Genomic DNA, 19,293 nt, shown 5'->3' with positions numbered 1-19,293 from the left:
AATGACGATGGAGGACCATCATTGCTGCCCTAAGTCCCAGCGGTGTAAGTTATTTGCCTAAGCTGGTCAGATGACACAGGTAGAGGGTGGAGTGGACACATATGAGATTGGGGGTAGACTGGATTTCTAATTATTAAATATATCTATTCAGTCATTTTTTTCCATCATAAATACAGAAAAGCAGAAACTTAAATATGTGGAGTTAAATATGTGCATTTTATTCATTCTTTATGTGTTGTTTTCCTGTGTTTTTTTAAACTACACACTTTTTCAAAAGCAATTAGTAATCACGCTATTGGTGTTAGTGAACAGGTGTTGAGGAGGTCTGTGGTTTAGTGTTTGGCTTTCATCAGAGCCCCTTTCTAAAAAACTTCTGTTTTTAAAAAAATTATATTTGTTTCTTCCCTGAATGCATTGATACCCAACACTGAATGCATCATCCTGTTTAACTCTAGCTCCTATTACTTTTCATACCTCACTGGGGGAGTCTGGATATTTCAATGAGTTGGATTGGCAATATTACTTTGGTCATCTTTGTTGTTTTTTTCATAGCTACAAACATGAGATTACATTGCATTTTACAACTGTTCTTACCTCTAGGGGGCAAGAAACCTGGAGCCATTTCTACCCCACAGTAGTTGTGAATGTCTCCTCTCTTTTGATCCAAAGTTAAACTAATTTAGCTAATTGCGATTTAATTATCAGTGGGAATGAGACTACACGGCAAAACTGTCACCACATTTGAAGAATGGTACCCTCTCCTCTGAGTTATGGCATTTGCAAGGTTCTCTTTGGATATAATACAAATTAAACTCTTGGTGGGTCTTACCTTTGAAACATGCGTCACAGGTCGTAGCATGACACCGTGCTTTATCCGTTCCATCATTTCATTCACTGCTTTCACTTTCACATCATCAATTCCTGTCTGGTCTAAACAAAAAGTTAACAGAAGGAGAAACTATCAGAAAAAGCCGGATAATTGTATTCACAGCCAAACCTGACCCAAAGCTGGATTCGCTTGTTACATTTCCCTAGAGAATCGGCAACAGTGAGGTACCTAGGACCTTTCTACATCAGATAAATGTTTGAGAAGGTCTAAAACTGCTTCATATACAGTGGATTCCAGTCAATCGGTTAATTGGGGGAGCCATTTACTTGCAACAACTCACTAAGAACAAAACTAAAACTTTCCATCTTTTGCTGATCTACCACCTGCTATGTTGTGGGAAAAACTCACTCTTAGCTTTAATAATAAAGAGCTGATCTCTGTACTATACTCTCAGCTGATGTCTTTGGGAGTTGAAGATCTAAACAAAACTAAGACTAGGTGGGAGGGTGACCTTGGTATGGATCTGGCTGAGGAATATTGGGCAAAAGCATTGAATAGGGTTCATTCCTCATCATCATGTGCTAGACTGGGGCTCATACAATTTAAAGTTTTGCACAGGGTACATTTAAGTAAAGCCAGGCTTGCTGACATATATCCCGGGACAGACGTTGGCTGTGACAGGTGTTCCTTCTCTCCCGCTGGTTTAGTGCATGCATTTTGGTCTTGCCCTCGGCTTGATGGCTATTGGGCACTGGTATTTAAAATTATCAGTGAGGTTTCGGGGTGACACTGAGACCTTGCCCGCTTACAGCTGTATTTGGTGTGGGGGATGATGCTTTGGGTTTAAATGCAAACCAGTCGGATATCGTTGCAATTACATCACTTTTGACCCATAGGAGAATTTTGCTGGTCTGGAAATCTGCCACTCCCCCATCTGCTGCTGCATGGTTAGAGGACGTAATGTTTTTTCTGAAATTAGAAAAGATTAAATTCACTTTGAGGGGGTCTGTGAAAAAGTGCTATTCGGAATGGGGACCTTTCTTGTCATATTTTGGGAGTCTTAAGGAATTACCTACTAGTTAAGGGCATCTGATTGTACTTGGGAATTTGCTCCCTTTTAACACGCAGATGGTTTACCTCACAGGGTGGCTGATGAATTGCAATATGAGTGTATTCTGGATCATCTGACATGTTGTGGATGTGTGTGGGCCTTTGCCTTGAAGTAGTGTGGGGGTATGGCAGTGAAATGTCCGTACTTGTATTTGTGAAGTGTTGTATTGTAAATACATTAGCTGCCGTGGTATGTTCAGGGAGGGAGGGTGAGGGGAGGTTTGTTTAGGGGTAAGGTATAAAAGCAAAATGGAAGAAAATGTAATCCATTATGTATTCTGTATTGTGTCATTCCTTCAGTAAAAATATATTTCAAAAAAAAGAACAAAACTAAATTGAGAAAATAGTTGGGATTCCTTCATTTATTTGGGACTATATGCCACTTAATTGGGGCAGGGGATGGTAGCCAAACAGTTTTTAATTTGCGTCAGTCACGTGCACTTGCATGGCCGTTAGACCGTACACCGTACTTCGAGTGATCAGTTTCTAAATCACATCAGTTGCATGTGTTGGTGTTCAGAAAGCAGTGATTTGTGTCAGTGATAGTTGGTGAGAAATAAACAGTCAGACAATTTGGAACTGTTCTGCAGTTTCAAGCTTTCAGGCTTGGGGGTGACAGAAACAGCCGGGAGTGGAAATGAAACAGCTTCACTACCTCAACAAGTTGGGAACTCTGAAGGCATCGACAATCATGTTGAATGTTACAACGGAGGTGAAGATTTGGAGGATGCAATTTCCTAAAGCACATTACGAAGGCAGTCCATTATCTGCACTGATTTTGTTCATTGCTTTCACTGGATGAATTCCTCTGTCGATGACTATGTCCAAGTACTGTGCAGCTTAATAGTACTATTGGTGGTGTTCTAATTTGTTCTGTATTTTATTTAAATGCATAATTTGTCACTCAGTTTGCCTTTTTTATACCTTTTCAACCATTTCCATGATACTTCAGATAACTGGGGCCTCCATTTAACTGGGCCAAAATATATTGGTCCCTATGTGTCCCAATTAAGCGGAATCCACTCCATATGAACCCTGCACCAATCCCCATCCCCAGACACCTCCGTGCACATTTATAACCAAGGAGGTTAAATGTACTCAGTGAATATTATAGTCAGAGAGAATGATGTTAAACTGCAAAATTTGCATGGGGCATTTTTCCTGTCTTTACAAAGTTTCTTGCATTAGAAAAACAATTTGTGGAGCAGGGTAGCTAAAAATTAACCCACAGCCAATGTACAATAGCATAGGGGTTAGCACAATGCTTTTTTTGTATAGTAGGGGAATTAAAGGTTACAGGAAAAAGGCAGGTAGGTAGAGGTGAGTCCATGGCTAGATCAGCCAAGATCTTACTGAATGGTGGAGCAGGTTTGATGAGCCGGATGGCCTACTCCTGCTCCTATTCCCTATCTTCTTATGCTTTACAGTATCAGCTATCTAGGTTCAGTTCCTGTCGCTGTCTGTAAGGAGTTTGAATGTTCTCGTTACTACGTGGGTTTCCTCAGGATGCTCTGGTTTCCTCCCACGGTTCAAAGATGTACCAGTTGGTAGGTTAATTGGTCATTGTAAATTGTCCCATAATTAGGCAAGGGTTAAACTGGGAGTTGTTGGGCAGCGTGGCTCAAAGGGCCGGGAGGGCCTATACCACAATGTATCGCAATAAATAAATAAATAAATAAATTTTATTTGACAGGGCTTAACATGCTCCTGTCTGGCTGGCAGAAATCTGATGGAATTGGATTGGCTGTTTCTTTTACACCTTGCCCAAAATCTGTGGGAAATAACATTGGTCAAGGGTTGCAGTATATGGGCTGACAGATGGAAACCTGCTCGCTACACAATTGCGTGGAAAATCCTGGTTTAGGAGGGAACTGAAGATTTGGTTTTAACTGATGGTGCTTTTGGCATTGCGGGACATTGAGACCCATCTCTCTCGATGCACGATGTGAGCGTGATCACTTACTGGTGGTTGGTTCAGGTTTCGGCTGGGTCTTGGAGTTCTTAGACGATCGCCTCACAATAGCAATGAGGGAACTGAAAGAGACAGGAGCTTGAAAGTAAACTCTCCAATGGTACATTCAGAATGGTTGGTCTTTCATCCTATATTTGCTGAAATATCTCTATGGTTAATTGGCCTTCATCAATCGTGGAATTGAATTTAGGAGCTGAGATGTAATGTTGCAGCTATGTAGGACCCTGGTCGGACCCCACTTGGAGTACTGTGCTCAGTTCTGGTCACCTCACTACAGGAAGGATGTGGAAACCATAGAAAGGATGCAGAGGAGATTTAGAAGGATGTTGCCTGGATTGGGGAGCATGCCTTATGAGAATAGGTTGAGTGAACTCGGCCTTTTCTCTTTGGAGCGACGGAGGATGAGAGGTGACCTGACAGAGGTGTATAAGATGATGAGAGCCATCGATCGTGTGGATAGTCAGAGGCTTTTCCCCAGGGCTGAAACAGTTGCCACAAGAGGGCACAGTTTTAAGGTGCTTGGACATAGGTACAGAGGAGATGTCAGGGATAAGTTTTTTACGCAGAGAGTGGTGAGTGCGTGGAATGAGCTGCCGGTGACGGTGGTGGAGGCTGATACGATAGGGTCTTTTAAGAGACTCCTGGATAGGTACATGGAGCTTGGTAAAATAGAGGGCTATGGGTAACCCTAGGTAATTTCACAGGTAAGGACATGTTCAGCACAGCTTTGTGGGCCAAAGGGCCTGTATTGTGCTGTAGGTTTTCTATGTTTCTATGTTAATGGATTGTTCAATTATTTCCTCTGATAGCTTAGTTCTTCACTGTCTTTTATTCTTACAATTCCTCTGACAGGGTACCCTTCTTTGTGACGGATTCAAGATAACCAAAACAATCTGCCTGGCATACAAGTAGCTCAGTCAATTGTCCATTAAAGCTGGTTGTTCCACATCAAGCTCAACCGTGTCTGTTTTTCCTCCCTTTTCCAATATCTTAAGACAATCATGGTGGTGAAGGATAGTCCCAAAATCTCCCCCTTCGTCTCCTCACTTGCCTATCCATTAACTTCTTCACCCTGGCTTCTAACAGGAAGTGTGAGAAGTCACTGGATTTAATTGTCACCTTCTTGAGACTATCAATTCAGATACCCTCATTGCCTTTCCACTGTGCATTGCCCCCCCAAGCGAATCCACCCCCAGTTTCACTTCACCTCTTGCTTTCCAGTGCATTCCCTACTCCAACTCTACGTTCATCTTGACGATTTGACCCACCCTCCTGCTCCTTTGACCTACTTCCACACCCTAAGCTCCAAAAGATTCTAGGCACATACCTTATTGGGTTGCAACGTGTGGCTGGAAGTGGAGGGGGTGGAGGAGGGGGAGGAGGGGGAGGAGGAGGAGGAGGAGGAGGTGGAGGTGGGGGAGGTGGAGGAGAAACGGTGGCTGGAGCTGATTCAGTCATTTGGAACTTCAACTTCTCCTTCAATTCTTTCACTGCAGAAAGAGATCATTGCGCGTCTTAGTCCTCGGAGCATACATATTACAGAAAAGCCCAGGAAAACTGTTTCTACTACTGTCCCAACAACAACAGCAACTTTTAGTACATGGGCGCCTTAAACATCCAGTAGCACTGCTGAGCAGAACGTAACACTAAGACACACAGCAAAGTGTTAAGATAGGCCTCTAAATGGGCTGGATACTGAGGACTGTTTTAAGAAGCATCTTCAGGAAATTTGAAAAGGTGGAGACGTAGAGAGAGTTAGGGCAAGATTTCCAGAGCTTAGAATCTTAGCAGCAGAAGGTGTAGCCCTGTCTACTGTTGTGGTGAACGAGAAACTAGAACTGATATGCAGAGGCCTAGTGAGAGTTAGGTGAGGGGGAGTTGGAGGAGGATTAAAGCTGAATGAGGTTGCAGAGGAAGTTGAACACATAGACAAGAATTTTAAAGTCAATGTGTCCAGGACCTGGAGTCACTAAGGACCACATTGTTTTGGATTTTGCCTCTGGAAAATCCTGAAAAAACATTGATAGCTCAAAATGGTAGATAATATTTTGAAATGACTTTGACTGAGACATTTAAGACTTATTCAAACAGATTTAATTAAATAGTAAAACTAATAAAAATAATAAATTATTAAAAGTACAAGCAAAGCACTTCTCTGCATTATCTTTTTTTCATTGGTCGTTAATCTTATTTAAACAAATGGCCAGAGCCATCCTTGTGAACTGTATCCAGTGAGTGACTGCATTTGGCAGAGTTTGACATGAGTTAGGTGTATGAAGGAAGGGGGACAGGAGGCCGGCCAGGGGAACATTGTAACAGTCAAGTCCAGGTGACAAAGTGATGGCTAAAGGTTTCAATGAAAGATCAGTGTTGTGTAATACCACACAGATGTGGGTTTGGAGGACAAGCAGGATGCTCATCAATAATGTGCCGTGGGAAGATACAGAAGGCTAATCAAAAGGCTAACAGAATATATCCAAAGTTCAGGAGTGTAAAAAAAACATGCAACACTCTTAGAAAACCTTGTTTAGAGCACACCTCAATTACTGGGACCAAATCTTGGAGTTGGTGTAGATTGGGATTTACCAAAAACAAGACCTGGTCTCCAAGGGTTAAATTACAAGGAGCAGTAACAACAAGTTGCAGCACATCCTGCGTTTCCGGTCACCTGTCGTGTCAGGGATGGCTGTGAAAATATAGAGCAGTTTGCTCTCCCTAAGGATTAAGACGTCATGGGGAAACAATGGGATTCACCGACAGGAACATGTTATCAATGGTGCTGAGGTCAAGAGGGTTGACAGCTTCAAACTCCTTGGAGTGAGCATCACCAATAGCCTGTCCTGGTCCAACCACATAGATGTCAAGGTCAAGAAGTGCAGCAACAATTCAACTTCCTCAGGAGGCTAAAGAAATCCAATATGTTGCTGCTGATTCTCACCATTTTTATCAGTGCATCATAGAAAGCTTCGTGCATGGATGCAGTCTCAGCTCGGTGTGGTAACTGCTCAGCCCCAGTCCATGAAGAACTGTAGGGCTGTGGATACAGCTCTGAATGTAATGGAAACCAAGGTCTCCTTCGTGGACTCTGCCTACATTTCTCACTGCCTCCATAAAGCAGCCAACATCATCCCCGACCCCACCTATACTGGATGTTCTCTTTTATTTCCCCTCTCAATGGCCAGAAGTTACAAAAGCCTGAAAGCATGTAACTCCAGGCTCGAGTACAGCTTTAATCTTGCTGGTGAGAGACTATTGAATGGCTCTCTAGTATGATGATATGGGTTTTTGACCTGATAATCTACCTCATCCTGGCCTTGCACTGTACTGTCTGCCTGCACTGTACGTTGTCTGGAATTGTGACTCTTTATTCTGCACCGTTATGCTTCCCCTCGTACTACCTCAATGCACTGGTCTGGTGAAATGATCTGTATGGATGGTACGCAAAAACAATTTTTTGTCACCGTACCCCAGTACATGAGACAATGATAAACCAGCTTACCAATTTAATTTTAATATATAATGATCTGAAGTGATGGAAATATCTCCTGTTGAGTAAATTGTCCTGGTCGTAAAGAGGAGCTTTATGTGTACAAGATTATCCATGCTACACTCAGGGGACACACCAACAAATTCCACTGCCTCAGGTGACACCCCTTTCCTCACTGAAATGACCTGGGTAGCGTCTACAAAGCAGCAGTGTGCACCAAAGTGTGAGCAAGGCACAGATCTATAGTGACCGCTGGGAGTGACCCTGTGACGAGGGAAGATGGGCGTAGGGAAACCTCAAGCTGCCTGGAGTGGTTACAAGTTATAAATCATTTGGAAAGCCCGAGGCTGTGAATCTATTGTTCTTCAGGGACTTCCAAGTGAGAAGGTTTTTCAGAGAAGGGCACATCTCTGCTTCCTGCTCCTATGTCACCATCACTGCCCTAATGACAGATTGTGGCCAGTGGTGTGACTACTCATTACCCACTCAGTTAGTAGAGAAGAAGCTGAACGCTGCAGAGAGCTTTCCCTGTCAGCTGTTGCACACTTTGAAGATTTTTCAAAAGCATTTCAGCAGCCTGAAGTGAGTTCTAAAACGGGGACACCTCTTTTTCCCTTATTGGAGAGAGTGAGCCTGTGGAAAGTCGAATTACCGGGTGAACGAGTAGTCTTTCGGGTATTGAAAGTCTGTGTCTTTATTGATGCTTTGCTGCAAGCTTAAGTGCTCGGTGGGAGGGGGGTTCGTTGTTTTGCTGCTGCATATGTGTGGGAGGGGGGAGCTGGGGGGCTTCGGGTTTCTAACATTTAACTATCATTCATTCTTTGGGGCACTCTTTTCGTGAATGTTTGTGAAGAAGAAGAATTTCAGGATGTATATTGTATACATTTCTCTGACATTAAACGTACCCATTGAAATGGTTTAGCATCCCTTTAAAATCAGGAACAATGCAACAAAGTAATGCAGACAAGGACAGATAAGTTAAATTTCTTACCAACTGTGATTTGCTACTATACTGTCTCATCTAACCATACCTTCTGAATCAGCGGTATGCCATCACACCCAAGACTATAGTTTGTATCAGAATTGCCAACTCTGCTGCAGGACGTCCATCTGTAACATTGACGCAGTTTTACTTGCTTCACTAGCACGACGTCTCTAACGGGCATTTCCCGCAGCTCTGCACTTCACAGCTATTACATTCTCCAGCAAATATTTAGTTACCTTCATTAACAAATTATCAGTACCGCAAACATGGCCCTGGAGATAAGTTCCCATGTCTTACCTGTGTAATACTCCCTCTCTCTGAAACTTAATACTACTGTTGTGTTCCTTCACTAGCTCTGTCAACAGGTCTTTGACCTGAAATGTTAACTGTATTTCTTTTATTGAAAATGCTGCTTGATCTCTTGAGTGCTTCTGGCATTTTCAGTTTTTTTTTGGTTTCCAATTTCCAGCATCAGCAGGTCTTTTAATTTTGGAATTGCCAACACTGCAAATTTAACCCGTCTGCACCTGCAACTTTCTTTCAGTTGGCCATACCGGCCTGACGCAGCCTACGATCAGGCCTGGTTAGCAAACGCTGCAGGTTTCAGATCCTGGTCCGGCTTGTGGTACAGACGAGGAGTGGGTCCGACACAAGGGGAAATAGCTGCTCTACTCAGGGGAAAAATATCCTGGGGCAACTTAATGATGGTTCCTAATCTGGAAAATGTGTTCCTACATGCACAAAATAGCTTTTTTTGTGCAAATTATATTAAAAAGTAATCATAAATGAGTCAATTTCTGGCAGAAAGTGCTTTATGAGCAGGCAGAGTGGGAGCTTTACTGTTATTCTTGACTGGGAAATGCCAGGCAGAACAATGTTGTCAGAGGGTCCTATGTCTCACATCTGTAGAGGTCCCAAGGTCACTAGAGTTTGCTGTAACACCTACGTCAGGCTGCTGTTTATCCATTACAGCTCAGCATTCCACACAATCACACCCTCAGTTCTAATCGAGAAGCTTCAAAACCTGGACCTCTGTCCCTCCATCTGCAACTTGATCCTTGACTTTGCCACCAGGAGACCACACTCAGTACAGATCAGAAATAACATCTCCTCCTCGCTGACAATCAACACTGACGCACCTCAGGGATACGTGCTTAGCCCACCGCTCTACTCTCTCTACAACGGGGGTTCCCAATGTTTTTTATGTCATGGACCAACACTATTAAACAAGAGATCAGTGGACCCCAGGTTGGGAACATTTGCTCTACACCCATGTCTGCGTGGCTAGGCACAGCTCAAAGGCCATCTATAAATTTGCCAATGACACTATTGTTGACAGAATTTCAGATGGTGGCTGATAGATCTCAGCCAGCTCCATCATGGGCACTAGCCTCCCCAGCATCCAGGACACCTTCAAAAGGTGATGCCTCAAAAAGGACCCCCATCACCCAGGGTATGCCTCTTCTCATTGCTACCATCAAGCAGGAGGTACAGGAGCCTGAAGATACACACTCAATGTTTCTGGAACAGCTTCTTCCCCTTCACCATCAGATTTCTGAATGAACATTGAACGCATGAACACCACCTCACTATTTTTTCCTCCCTTTTTGCACTAATTTAATATAGTTTTTTTACATACTTCTTATTGGCCCTAGCCCACCTGGACAAAAAAGACACGTTTGAATGCTGTTCATAGACTTCAGTTCAGCATTCAACACAATCATCCCTCAGAAACTGATTGGAAAGCTGAGCCTACTGGGCCTGAACACCTCCCTCTGCAACTGGATCCTAGACTTCCTGACTGGGAGATCTCAGTCAGTCCGGATAGGGAGCAACATCTCCAACATCATCACACTGAGCACGGGGGGGGCTCCCCAAGGCTGTGTGCTCAGTCCACTGCTGTTCACTCTGCTGACCCAAGACCGTGCTGCAACACACAGCTCAAACTACATCATCAAGTTCGCCGATGACACCACCGTGGTGGGTCTCATCAGCAAGAATGACGAGTCAGCTTACAGAGAGGAGGTGCAGCAGCTAACGGACTGGTGCAGAGCCAACAACCTGTCTCTTAATGTGAACAAAACAAAAGAGATGGTTGTTGACTTCAGGAGGGCACGGAGCGACCACTCCCCGCTGAACATCGACGGCTCCTCGGTAGAGATCATTAAGAGCACCAAATTTCTTGGTGTTCACCTGGCGGAGAATCTCACCCGGTCCTTCAACACCAGCTCCATAGCAAAGAAAGTCCAGCAGCGTCTCTACTTTCTGCGAAGGCTGAGGAAAGTCCATCTCCCACCCCCCATCACTCATCACATTCTACAGGGGTAGTATTGAGAGTATCCTGAGCAGCTGCATCACTGCCTGGTTCGGAAATTGTACCATCTCAGATTGCAAGACCCTGCAGCGGATAGTGAGGTCAGCTGAGAAGATCATTGGGGTCTCTCTTCCCGCCATTATGGACATTTACACTACACGCTGCATCCGCAAAGCAAACAGCATTATGAAGGACCCCACGCACCCCTCATACAAACTCTTCTCCCTCCTGCCGTCTGGGAAAAGGCACCAAAGCATTCGGGCTCTCACAACCAGACTATGTAACAGTTTCTTCCCCCAAGCTATCAGACTCCTCAATACCCAGAGTCTGGACTGACACCAACTTACTGCCCTCTACTGTGCCTATTGTCTTGTTTATTATTTATTGTAATGCCTGCACTGTTCTGTGTACTTTATGTAGTCCTGGGTAGGTCTGTAGTCTAATGTAGTTTTTTTCTGTGTTGTTTTTATGTAGTTCAGTGTAGTTTTTGTATTGTTTCATGTAGCACCATGGTCCTGAAAAATGTCTCGTTTTTACTGTGTACTGTACCAGCATTATGGTTGAAATGACAATAAAAAGTGATTTGACTTGACTTGAAAACAACAAACTTCACAACATTAATATCAAACTTGATTCTGATTCTGAGTCTGTTGACGCAAGAAAAAATAATAGGGAATATTTCATCATTCAAATCCTGTCAATAAAGGACTGAAAATACAAAATATAAATATTTTTGGATGAACACAACTTCTTTGGTTTTTAGCCCAGTTAAAATAACGTCTGCAATAACATATGATAGGAATTTAATGTAAAGAAGGCGAAGGATCATCCATTAATGTCACTCCTGGTCATTTTAAATATCTACAAATTCAGTGGAAATAAAGTTGAAGCTGCAATTGAACTTGGTTTCTGTTACTTGCAGTTTGCTAATCAGGTACATTGGTCACAAAAAGCATAGCTGTCATATCCTCTATAGTATAACTATCTTCTTTAAGAATATGCAATTGGCTGTAAAGCACCTTGAGACATTCCTTATCTTTGAAAAATATGATATAGATGTGTTATTTTTTCATTTTCAGTTTCTACCTTCATTCTCCAGCTCATGCTTTCTCTGTTCCATATCTTTTGATCGTTGTTCTGCTTCCCGTCTCTCCTCCTCAATTATCTCCAGCTGTTTCTGCAGCATATCCAGTTCCTTCTGCAGTGCGGAGTCATTTAGATGGGATTCCAGCTCTTGTATCTGTCGAGGAAAGGCTTGGGAATTATTTTCAATTTTTAATACAGGTGCACTAAGTGCTGCCTTCAGCAGGTGCTGTACAAATTGCGAGTTCAGAGCCAGCAAGCTCATGAAACCCCGCTGGTTTCCTTGGCTCCGTAAGTCTAGGGAAGACACACTCCAGTCCCACCAAACCCGTGAAACTGAGACGCTCTCCCACCCCAAACCCCGGTTTGAGTAGATGCTGTGTAATTTACAACCCTGTTACAACTCAATGCCAAGAAACAACAAGTAGCACATGGCATACGATTAAAGGAATTATATTTATGAATCTTAACTAAAGGGTTAGTAAAGAAAGAAAAAACAAAAGGGCCCATCATAATTAAACAGTCAAACGTGCACCAGTCGGAGCTCAATTGACCGATCCTCAGTTGATCTCGACGTCTGGTTTCATCGGATCACGATCTCCCCACCGGGTCATATCCTACGACTCCAGCATCTTCTCTCTTCATCCCACACCAAACAAAAGACCCAGCTCACATTCCAAAGCCCCTGTTATCTCTAACCATAACCCAAACTCTGCTGCTACAGAAGGACCATTACGTTAGCAGTGAAACCTTTCCCAGGGTGTTATAGTCACATTGGGCAACATTAGAGTAAGCTCTGTCAAGAGTTTCATTACCAATTCTGGCCCACAAAAGTTGCAAATAAAAAAGCTTTTACTACAGCTCAGAATAAGCAGCTGTCTCTGTAACATTCTCACACATTGTATTCCTTCAGTAATCCTTACTTAATTAGACTGAGGGTGTTGCAAAGGGGGGATTTGGCTATGGCTGCCAACCCAATTGTTACGGTGACATCTATAGCTTATTGTCCCACAGTCTTGCGTGACTAAAATTAAAAAACTGACAAAATGCATTGTGTCTTTAGCACGAGCTTCATCCATCCTGAGTTTACTGTTGGCCTTAGCTGTTAACTAATGGCAGTGAGTCACTTTGTTGTCTCTGATAAAATGACTTGATAAGAGAGGGGAGAAAACATAAAAATGCATCTCCACTCCATGGGAATCAATAAAACATGGGGGTTTTGCTACAGAAAATCATGAGACAGACAGTTTTCCTGGAATGTAATTGTTCCGTATGTTAAAGCTGAAAACTGTTGCTACAGATTAAACTTTCATGTTACACTATTATGAAGTCATAGCACACGATTAACCTGTCTAACAGATTGCACAATGTCTGCACACAGAGATAACCGAATTACATTTTACCCTTGCGTATACGTACACTACCTTGAGAATTGTTTGATTGATGGACACATTAGAACATATTTTGGGTAATGAGTATCCCCCTTAATGGTGATAATAACTGGAAGGTGGAAAGGACACTGGAAGAATCATTTAGCAGGAAGAACAAAAGAAATAATAAGAGTAAGTCATTTAGCTCCTAAAAAGAGCACCCATTATTCTAGGGTGAGTTCCAAAGAATCAACTGTTCCTTCTCTGTTTGAGAGAAGAAACATCTCCTCACCTCAAACTCTTCAGCCTAGAAATTCATTTGATCAATTCCAAACTAAGGGTTGGACCTGCAGCACTAGATTGTCACCACAATTGAGGACACGTCTAATATGCCAAAGAAGGATGTTATGGACAAAATGAGAGGTGAGGACCTCGATAAAGTCACCGTCACTAAAGAGATAGTGATGAGAAAACTAGAGAGCCTGAAGGTAGATAAGTCCCCTGGTCCTGATGGGATGCATCCTGGGGTGCTGAAGGAATTGGCGGAGGTTATAGTAGACGGAAGTTTTAGTAATCATTTATCAAAACTCTCTAGACTCTGGGCAGGTCCCGGCAGATTGGAAGACAGAAAATGTCACACCACTTTTTAAAAAAGGATATAGGCAAAAGATGGGCAACTATAGGTCGGTTAGCTTAACATCTGTAGTCGGGAAAATTCTTGAAGCTGTCATTAAGGAAGAAATAGTGAAACATTTATAAAGGAATGGTTCCATTAGACAGACGCAGCATGGATTCAGAAAGGGAAGGTCTTGTTTGACAAACTTACTGGAGTTCATTGAGGACATAATGAGTGCAGTGGATAGAAAGGAACAGGTGGATGTTGTATATTTGGATTTCCAAGAAAGCGTTCGATAAGGTGCCACACAAGAGACTTATTAATAAGATAAGAATGTGTGGAGTTGGAGGAAGTTGGATAGAAGATTGGTTAACCAATAGAAGGCAGAGAGTTGGTATAAATGGGTGTTTCTCCAGTTGGCAGTCAGTGGTGAGTGGGGTGCTGCAAGAGTTGGTGCTAGGCCCACAGCTGTTTACCATTTACATTGATGATTTGGAAGAGGGGCTTGAGTGTAGCATGGCAAAATTTGCTGATGACACTAAACTGAGTGGAAAAGCAAATTGTACAGAGGATGTGGAGAGTCTGCAGAGGGATATAGATAGGTTGAGTGGGCCAAGGTCTGGCAGATGGAATACAACGTTGGTAAATGCAAGATCATCCACTTTGGAAGGAATAATAGAAGAGCAGATTATTATTTAAATGGTGAAAAACTACAGCATGCTGTTGTGCAAAGGGACCTGGGAGTGCTTGTTCATGAATCACAAAAGGTTGGCTTGCAGGTACAACAGGTTATTAAGAAGGCAAACAGAATGTTGGCTTTCATTGCTAGAGAGATTGAATACAAGAGCAGGGAGGTCATGCTGCAACTATACAGGGTACTGGTGAGGCCACACCTGGAGTACTGTGTGCAGTTCTGGTCTCCATACTTGAGGAAGGATATACTGGCTTTGGAGGTGATGCAGAGGAGGTTCACCAGGTTGATTCCAGAGATGAAGGGGTTAACCTATGAGGAGAGATTGAGTCGCCTGGGACTGTACTCTCTGGAATTCAGAAGAATGAGAGGGGATCTTATAGAAACTTACAAAATTTTGAAAAGGATAGATAAGATAGAAGTAGGAAAGTTGTTTCCATTGGTAGGTGAGACTGGAACTAGGGGACATTGCCTCAAGATTCAGGGGAGAAGATTTAGGACGGAGATGAGGAGAAACTTTTTCCCAGAGAGTGGTGAATCTGTGGAATTCTCTGCCCAGGGAAACAGTTGAAGCTTCCTCACTAAATATATTTAAGATACTGTTAGATGGATTTTTACATAGTAAGGCAATTGAGGGTTATGGGGAAAAGGCAGGTAGATGGAGCTGAGTTTACGGACAGATCAGTCATGATCTTATTGAATGGCGGGCCAGGCTCGATGGGCCGGATGGCCTACTCCTGCTCCTATTTCTTATGTTCTTATATTCACTTCTGTGACTCTTGTTATATGTCAGGAAACTTGATTCTTGATATTTTAGTAGGATTTTATCTTGCCCTAAAACCCTTCCAGGATGCTGGAACGTCCAAAATGTCATTAACAGAGAGGCAACGCCCATTATGTATCTGCTGTATGATTTTCGACTTTCTGATCAGTTCAAATGTTATTTACTCACAGAAAAATCTAGTTTTATTAACACCATTTTCTGCTAAACTATGCTGTTTATAAAGCCAACATTCAAATTGTGTCTTAACAGATTTCAATCTGTTTAGTGCACAAAATACTTGATGTATTTCCTTAGGCCTCGCTAAAAAAATACACCAATCACAATACTTCCATCTGTTTAAAGGTCAATTTAAAGCAGCTTGTATGAAAGGCGATGTGAGCTTACACAAGTGCTTATAGCACCAGCATTGTTTTTACACTGATTACTGGGAAGGGCATCAGATCTTAAAGGGACACTGCCCACAACAGTCACTGAATGTAAAAGTCTGCGTTCAGGATGAAGGAAATGAAGTGGAGGGAATGTTTAATAATTGCACCAAAGAGCTCCAGCTTCAGAGGATTTAAATGTGACTTGAGATACCATTAGCTGCACGAATGACTCCGCGAAAATACTCTGTGCACTGAGGTATCTGGGCCAGTTCCCTGATATTACTGGAAGATGACCCATATCTTGATTAACATTGCCTTTATGTGTGATCTGCGCTTGAAAAATGGAGTCCGAGAATCCAGCTTTGATCTTTCAGTCCTCGGTGCAATTAATAACACCCTGTTATCTCAAAAACACGAGGAAGTCTGCTGATGCTGGAAATCCAGAGCGACACACACAAAATGCAGGAGGAACTCAACAGGTCAGGCAGCATCTATGGAAATGAATAAACAGTTGACGTTTCGGGCCGAGACCCTTCTTCAAGACTAAGAAGGAAGGGGGAGGCTGCCTGAATAAAAAGGTGGGGGAGGGGGGGAGGGAAAAAGGCTAGCTGGAAGGTGATAGGTGAAGCCAAGTGGGTAGGAAAGGTAAAGGGCTGGAGAAAAAGGAAACTGATAGGAAAGGAGAGTGGACCATAGGAGAAAGGGAAGGAGGAAAGGACCCAGGGGGAATTAATTGGCTAGTGAGAAGAAGTAAAAGGTCAGATTGGGGAGAAAAGGAAAGTGGGGCGATGGGGGGGGGGGGGGGGGAATTAGTTTACTGGAAGGGGAAATCGATATTCATGCCATCAGGTTGGAGGGTACCCAGATGGAATATAAGGTGTTGCTCCTCTATCCTGAGGGTGGCCTCATCTTGGCACACGAGGAGGCCGTGGATTGACAAGTTGGAATGGGAATGGGAATGGGAATTCAAATGTTTGGCCACCAGGAAGTACCGCTTGTGGTGTACGGCCTGACAAAGGGGCCTAGGTTACTTTGCCTGTGGAAGTCAGAGTCACGGTTAGGGTCAGTTCCCCAGCCTCAGGACCACTGCCGTTCACTGCTCACTATTGCAAAAGCGAAGTCATACAAATCCCACTACACTTTCAGAAGGTCCCCAGTGCATGTGTGCAGGCGTTGCAGCTGCTGCCCCACAGCGCTGGAGAGCAGAGTTCAATTCCGATCTCAGATGCTGTCCGTGTCTGGCTTGTGGCTGTGTGCACAAGCTTCCTCCCACATCCCATCAGGATGCAGGCTGGCAGATTGTAAGTTGCCAGTTAATCCCTAGTACATAGGTGAGGACATCGGCCCATCAGATTTGCTCTGTCATTGCTGACGATGAGGACATGAGTAAAATAAATAAAAGGGATTGATGCAGGATTAGTATAAATGGGTGGTAACTGGACTCAGTGGGCAGGATTAGTATAGAACATAGAAACATAGAAAACCTACAGCACAATACAGGCCCTTCAGCCCACCATGCTGTGCCAAACATGTACTTACTTTAGAAATTACCTAGGGTTACCCATAGCCCTCTATTTTTCTGAGCTCCATGTACCTATCCAGGAGTCTCTTAAAAGACCCTATCATATCCACCTCCACCACCATCGCTGGCAGCCCATTCCACGCACTCACCACTTTCTGCGTAAAAAACTTACCCCTGACATCTCCTCTGTACCTACTTCCAAGCACCTTAAAACTGTGCCCTCTCATGCTAGCCATTACAACCCTGGGAAAAAGCCTCTGACTATCCACACAATCAATGCCTCTCATTACCTATCAGGTCACCTCTCATCCTCCATCGCTCCAAGGAAAAAAGGCTGAGTTCACTCAACCTATTCTCATAAGGCATGCTCCCCAATCCAGGCAACATCCTTGTAAATCTCCTCTGCACCCTTTCTATGGTTTCCACATCCTTCCTGTAGTGAGGCGACCAGAATTGAACACAGTACTCCAAGTGGGGTCTGACCAGGGTCCTGTATAGCTGCAACATTACCTCTCAGCTCCTAAATTCAATTCCACGGTTGATGAAGGCCAGTGCACCGTATGCCTTCTTAACCACAGAGTCAACCTGCGCAGCAGCTTTGAATGTCCTATGGACTCAGACCCCAAGATCCCTCTGATCCTCCACACTGCCAAGAGTCTTATCATTAATATTATATTCTGCTATCATATTTGACCTACCAAAATGAACCACCTCACACTTATCTGAGTTGAACTCTATCTGCCACCTCTCAGCCCAGTTTTGTGTCCTATCAATATCATATATCTCCATCAGCTTTCCAACCACTGAAGTAAGACTCACTGGTCTATAATTTCCTGGGCTATTTCTACTCCCTATCTTGAATAAAGGAACACCACCCGCAACCCTCCAATCCTCCGGAACCTCTTCCATCCCACTGATGATGCAAACATCATCACCAGAGGCTCAGCAATCTCCTCCCTCACCTCTCCCAGTAGCCTGGGGTACATCTCATCCGGTCCTGGTGACTTAACCAACTTGATGCTTTCCAAAAGCTCCAGCACATCCTCTTTCTTAATATCTACATGCTCAAGCTTTTCAGTCTGCTGTAAGTCATCCCTATGATCGCCAAGGTTCTTTTCTGTAGTGAATACTGAAGCAAAGTATTCATTAAGTACCTCTGCTATCTCCTCTGGTTCCATACACACTTTTCCACTGTCACAATTGATTGGTCCTATTCTCTCACGTCTTATCCTCTTGCTCTTCACTTACTTGGAGAATGCCTTGGGGTTTTCCTTAATTCTGTCCGCCAAGGCCTTCTCATGGCCCGTTCTAGCTCTCCTAATTTCTTTCTTAAGCTCATTTCTGCTAGCCTTATAATCTTCTAGCTCTCTATCATTACCTAGTTTTTTGAACCTTTCGTAAGCTCTTCTTTTCCTCTTAACTAGATTTACAACAGCCTTTGTACATTACGGTTCCTGTACCTTAGCATCCTTTCCCTGTCTCATTGGAACACACCTATGCAGAACTCCAAGCAAATATCCCCTGAACATTTGCTACATTTCTTCCGTACATTTCCCTGAGAACATCTGTTCCCAATTTATGCTTCCAAGTTCCTGCCTGATAGCCTCATATTTCCCCTTATTCCAATTAAACGCTTTCCTAACTTGTCTGTTCCTATCCCTCTCCAATGCTATGGTAAAGGAGATAGAATTGTGATCACTATCTCCAAAATGCTCTCCCATTAAGAGGTCTGACACGTGACCAGGTTAATTTCCCAATACCAGATCAAGTACAGCCTCTTGTAGGCTTATTTACATATTGTGTCAAGAAACCTATTTGAACACACCTAACAAACTCCACCCCATCTAAACCCCTTGCTCTAGGGACATGCCAATTGATATTTGGGAAGTTAAAATCTCCCACCATGGCAACCCTGTTACTATTACACCTTTCCAGAATCTGTCTCTCTATCTGCTCCTCGATGTCCCTGTTACTATTGGGTGATCTATAAAAAATACCTAGTAGAGTTATTGACCCCTTCCTGTTCCTAACTTCCACCCACAGAGACTCCGTAGACGATCCCTCCATGACTTCCTCCTGTTCTGCAGCCGTGACACTATCTCTGATCAACAGTGCCATGCCCCACCTCTTTCGCCTCCCTCCCTGTCCTTTCTGAAACACCT

General features: G+C 43.4%; 1 protein-coding gene across 4 annotated transcripts in view; it reads right to left on the bottom strand.

Annotated features, from left to right (window-relative positions):
* Window positions 1–19,293, bottom strand: part of shtn3 (shootin 3) — a 164,396-nt gene that overhangs the window by 25,249 nt on the left and 119,854 nt on the right. For all 4 annotated transcript variants that reach the window (XM_073067819.1, XM_073067817.1, XM_073067816.1 and 1 more), the window contains 4 exons: window positions 11,784–11,937; window positions 5,239–5,401; window positions 3,903–3,973; window positions 830–930 (listed from right to left, as the gene is read on the bottom strand). In XM_073067819.1, coding sequence (XP_072923920.1) covers window positions 830–930; window positions 3,903–3,973; window positions 5,239–5,401; window positions 11,784–11,937 — 489 coding nt within the window. The remainder of the gene's footprint in view (window positions 1–829; window positions 931–3,902; window positions 3,974–5,238; window positions 5,402–11,783; window positions 11,938–19,293) is intronic.

This window comes from Hemitrygon akajei, chromosome 15 (assembly GCF_048418815.1).
Source record: "Hemitrygon akajei chromosome 15, sHemAka1.3, whole genome shotgun sequence".
Taxonomy (NCBI): domain Eukaryota; kingdom Metazoa; phylum Chordata; class Chondrichthyes; order Myliobatiformes; family Dasyatidae; genus Hemitrygon; species Hemitrygon akajei.
This window is presented reverse-complemented; position numbering and strand designations above follow the sequence as displayed.